Below are 3,135 nucleotides of genomic sequence, written 5' to 3'. Positions count from 1 at the left end.
AATATTTTATGAATGTCGGGGCGACATTCCCCAAAGTGGGGAAGTATGTCATGTGGTCGATATTCGTGTTTTTGAATATTGTTTTTATGTATCATTTTGTCCTTGTATTTGTATATATATCTCTTGTATTTGTCTGTTTACAGTCCGATATACACTCCATTATCCCATATCATTCCTATATCATTCCATTTCATCATCTCATTATAACAACTAATTTCTCATATTTCATTCTGACATAATTTGCATGCCGGGCCTCAGTTTTTACAAACTTCCCGGAAAATCCACCTCACGCATGCGCACTTTGGTATAAATATTTCTATTGGCTTGCGCCAGAAATTGTTGTCTTGTTTATTTATTTATTTATCAAGGCGTATGTTTATGTCCTTAAAGGTAATTGTTGTTATTCATTATGTTTCATTATCATGCATATTTCCATTGATCGTTTATGTATTTCGGATCTGTATTTATGCACTTTGGTATAAATATTTCTATTGGTTTGCGCCAGAAATTGTTGTCTTGTTTATTTATTTATTTATCAAGGCGTATGTTTATGTCCTTACAGGCATAAACAGACCATTCCTACATTCCATACGACATAAATAACTTAAGTAACATGCAAACTCTTCTGATATCTGGTTAAATCAGGTTATTTATGATAGTAAATGCGCCTTTGGCAAACAAATGATACACTATCAAATAATGTTTTCCTTATCTTAACTCTAGCATAATAAATAAGACTTTTTATTTAAATTAATAGTATATAAAGTTAATTTAAATTATGGGATATATGATATTACAACACCTCTCATATTTCGGTTGATAAACATGTATTGTGCTCATTTTATATCCTTGAAATTGCAAAAATCAAGACTTTCAACAAAGGCCTTTGGTTGTATCTGAATAACGCTTGAATGCAAAATCATACTACAAAATATATCTATTTCGGTTTTCTTTACAAAATTATAAACGTGTATATTCATCCTGCTAAATATAAACGTTACCGACATGCATCTTAAATTGCCATACTTGTTTATGTTGTCACTTGTGTATAGTTAACTTATATTAGTGTATATCAAAATGGCGACCGGCGGTAGGAGTTTTATAAGAGCCTCGGATATTATACATGATTTTTCTTGCTCTCCTTGCTCAGAAAACAAAAATAATTCAGAAGCAATATATAAATGTGTCGAGTGTAAAACCTTTCTCTGTGCAAAATGTCGCGATGGACACAACCAGTTTGTCAAAGGTCATAAGGTAGTTGATGTCCGAGCAAAGGATATTGGAGGAAGTTTGATTCATTGGAAAGGTTATAAGTGCGAGGAACACCCGGACAAGATGATTGAAATGTACTGCAAGACACATGATGAAGTCTACTGTCCTGTTTGTATACTGAAACACAGGTAACTTTTATAGTAGTATTAATTGTCATACAATGCAAACCTTAAAATAAGTTGGTTTCACACATTTAAATCTTAACTTGTTTGAAGCACGAGTTCATACTGACGCATTGTATGTTTTTTTAGATAGATAGATTGAACTATTTTTTGAATATTTATATAATTTGATTCGTTTATATGTGATGTTCCAGATATTGACCATATATTTAATTTACTTATTGTTTCCTTTTCTATCGAAAGATCATGTACAGGAGTGGACTACATTCCAAATGTTGCTAAAACAGTCAGGGGTGTAACTTAAAGCAGTTATCATTTTTATAACTGAATTAAGTTACATATTTAAGATCTACAGGTTGCTTCCCTTTGTCTATCCCGATAATTGGTTATCCCTTTTAGATTATTCTAAAAATAGGTTACAAGGGCACTAAATCACGCGAGCTTCATTTTATTGATCATATGTCCTGTTAAGCTCCCTTTAATTTTGGAAATAAGAGCGGCTTATATTAAAAACTGAAGTTCAGAGAACAGGGCTAGGGTTCATAATACATGTAATAATATTTGATGTCACAGGCATATTAGGGGGCGGCAGGGCATGCCCCCTCAGAAAATTTTAAAATACTGCACTGCATTTCTTGAATTTTGAGCACTGGCTTTTGGTGTCTTTCACTGAGTGTTCAAGTAGTATTTTTTCACATTATTGTTATACAAATAAAAGAAAGAAGTTAGATAATAACTGTTAGTATTTTTGGATCATTAATTACCAAAAAAAATAACCAATAAATCCAAATTATCATAATTTTTTATCTAGCTTTGACTTACTTTTTAATATACCTTTTACGTTTAATCATTAAATCTATTTTTTTAAATAAAAGATCGCTGAATTGAAGCAAGCGTTCGCTCCATTTTGATTTTTTGACAATCTGTGTCTTAAATGCAAACAAATTTAATGGTGATGTTGCACATCAAAGACGCCGAACAATCAACGGTTATGTTGACAATTGCTCCCTATTTCAGTTGAATATTCAAAGCACTAATCATTTTTTTTTCTTTTTTTTGTGCTCGTTATTTAGAAAATCGCATAGTTTTGTCAAAAAGAAGACCATATATATACTAAATTTTTAATGCATATATTCAAAAATTAATGCCATGTCTGAAAATCTGAAATATTTGTTTGTTGCGACAAAAATTGAAAGGTCTGGTCGAAGCAAAATAAATTGAATAACAATATAAAACTGAAATGATTGGTATACTTAAAATAAATTCATGACATCCATTTTGTCGGCATATATAATCCTACAAAACATTAAAAAATAAAGCAATGTTCGCATTGAATTTTAGAACAAACTTCTATTGTGATATTACATGTATATTCAATTTTTAGAATAAATTTTAGCCATTCACGTAAACGACAAAAATATAGAAAATAAGATATTCACTGGTTTTGTTGTTTTGACATTAACAAATAAATAATTTAGTCACCACATTAATTTCGGCTTCTAAAATCTTTCGTCCGATTTACAATAAGCCAAAATGCTGACTGCTGAATTTCATATCGCCCTTTTTATCGGTTATCGGTTTATCGGTTTTTATATATTTAATTGAAAGAAAGGGACACAATTTATATATCGATGGGCAAGTTGTTATCTGCACTGCAACTTTATCTAAAAATATTTGTAAAAGTATAAACATAAAGATATCAATACCTGGAGACCTATTTAGGCCAGTTCCATAGCACGTG

The 3,135-nt window shown here is 30.7% G+C and overlaps 1 protein-coding gene across 1 annotated transcript; it reads left to right on the top strand.

The window, feature by feature from the left end:
* Positions 1 to 1,058: 1,058 nt before the first annotated feature.
* On the top strand, positions 1,059 to 2,655 carry LOC132739564 (E3 ubiquitin-protein ligase Midline-1-like). Its single transcript, XM_060727277.1, has 2 exons — positions 1,059 to 1,400; positions 1,638 to 2,655. The coding sequence occupies exons 1-2, from the start codon at positions 1,078 to 1,080 to the stop codon at positions 1,696 to 1,698; spliced, it is 384 nt and encodes a 127-aa protein (XP_060583260.1). The 5' UTR covers positions 1,059 to 1,077; the 3' UTR covers positions 1,699 to 2,655.
* Positions 2,656 to 3,135: the final 480 nt, after the last annotated feature.

The sequence above is a fragment of the Ruditapes philippinarum genome, unplaced genomic scaffold, assembly GCF_026571515.1.
Source record: "Ruditapes philippinarum isolate M1 unplaced genomic scaffold, ASM2657151v2 ctg17063_1_1_1_1, whole genome shotgun sequence".
In the NCBI taxonomy this organism is placed as follows: domain Eukaryota; kingdom Metazoa; phylum Mollusca; class Bivalvia; order Venerida; family Veneridae; genus Ruditapes; species Ruditapes philippinarum.
The sequence above is the reverse complement of the archived record's forward strand: the minus strand, read 5'-3'. Positions and strand labels throughout refer to the sequence as shown.

What these genes read in the sequence shown, in the direction of transcription:
- LOC132739564 (XM_060727277.1), top strand. Translation starts at nt 1,078, where the DNA reads ATGGCGACCGGCGGTAGGAGTTTTATAAGAGCCTCGGATATTATACAT. An exon ending in GTTTGTATACTGAAACACAG is followed by an intron (nt 1,401 to 1,637) that starts GTAACTTTTATA and finishes TTCTATCGAAAG; the next exon opens with ATCATGTACAGGAGTGGACT.